This window comes from Mucor mucedo (genome assembly GCF_025094135.1).
Source record: "Mucor mucedo strain NRRL 3635 chromosome Unknown EV154scaffold_367, whole genome shotgun sequence".
Taxonomy (NCBI): Eukaryota; Fungi; Mucoromycota; class Mucoromycetes; order Mucorales; family Mucoraceae; genus Mucor; species Mucor mucedo.
In genome coordinates, this window is record NW_026252651.1 from 1 (window position 1) to 1,408 (window position 1,408).

General features: G+C 37.8%; 1 protein-coding gene across 1 annotated transcript; it reads right to left on the reverse strand.

The window, feature by feature from the left end:
* Positions 1 to 478: 478 nt before the first annotated feature.
* Positions 479 to 757, reverse strand: EV154DRAFT_398362 (uncharacterized protein; the record flags this gene model as incomplete). Its single annotated transcript, XM_051595230.1, has 1 exon — positions 479 to 757. A coding segment is annotated over one exon (279 nt), but the record flags the coding sequence as incomplete, so codon positions are not given.
* Between the last annotated feature and the right edge of the window lie 651 nt (positions 758 to 1,408).

Below are 1,408 nucleotides of genomic sequence, written 5' to 3' on the forward strand. Positions count from 1 at the left end.
TTTTGTTCATTTTTAGAGTTTGGGTCAATTTTTAAAAAATCATAGAGCCTTTGGATTTGCTTTTTTTTGCCATTTTTTTTTATATATCATCGAGGATACATGTTATTGATATATAAAAATTATCAAAATAGTTTTAAGAATTTTTTCCATTCAGTTATTAATTTATTTTGATTATTTTCGAGAAATTTTGTTCATTTTTAAGGTTTGGGTCACAAAAATACATAAAAGGCTATTTTTTTTGGCCCTATTTTTTTTAAAACTAATAATATGTTAAAATATAAAAAAAAAGGATTGCGCTTTATCGAAATCACATCCTGAAACACAAGCTTTTGATAGCTGAGTTAAACACATACAAAAAAAAGGGATAAAGTGACGTAACAAAAATCAGTTATACCTTCGGGTCTGATTGTGAAGGAGGAGAGACAACAGATTGGATCTCTGCTCGAGCAAGCTAACGACGAAGGGAGGCTATGTTCGTTCTTCTTTTCAACAATCTATCTTTACCATCAGCTAACTGACAAGTGCCATTGTCAAATGAGGAGACAACAGTAAATACTTCAGGGTGGAAATTTGTGTCAAGTTTTGAGAATTTATTGAGGCGTACTCTCATGACCTCGGTACCCACTGGGAAGGACTTGTCGACATACTCTTCGTCTCGAGTCATCACTACCAAAGCAGGAGTCAACGCATTGAAATCCTTTGTTTGCAAATTTCTGTCTTGTAGCTTATTCAATCTTTCGAAACCCAAGAGACGTCCCAATTCTTGCAAGGGATTGTTGCGGAGAGAACGTGGAGAAATACCATATAAAAATTCGTACGGAGAAATACCAAATACTGAATGGACTTTTGTTCTGTGTGCGTAAAGCACCGCCGGAAGATTTGCATCCCAATTTTTCGGGTCGTTTTCGCTGAGCTTCTTGATCGATCTTAACAGTTGATAGTTCAAATTTTCTACTCTTCCATGTGATTGTGGGCGATACGGGGTAGAAAACCTGTGGTTTACTTTAACCATGTTCAGAAACTTGTCTACCACTTCATTATCAAAGGATGACGCATTATCGCTCAAAATGTACTTGACCGGTCCGAACACCGAAAACAGTTGCATATACAAGAATGTGGCTATCGTTTGCGCATCAATAGACGTAGTAGCAACAGCGACTGGCCAACGAGAAAAGGATTCAACCGCAACTAAGACGTAACTATTTCCTGAGATAGAAGTAGGGAATGGACCCATAAAATCAACTGCGAACTCTTCAAAAAGGTAATTTACTGGTACCATACGAGCGGGGAGGTTTTGGTGGGGTACGGGTGCATATACGTGGCAAGAATTACAAGTACGGATAAAGTCTTTGGCCTCTTGGTAACAATTTGGCCACCAATATTTGTGGTACAACCTAGCCCACGTAGC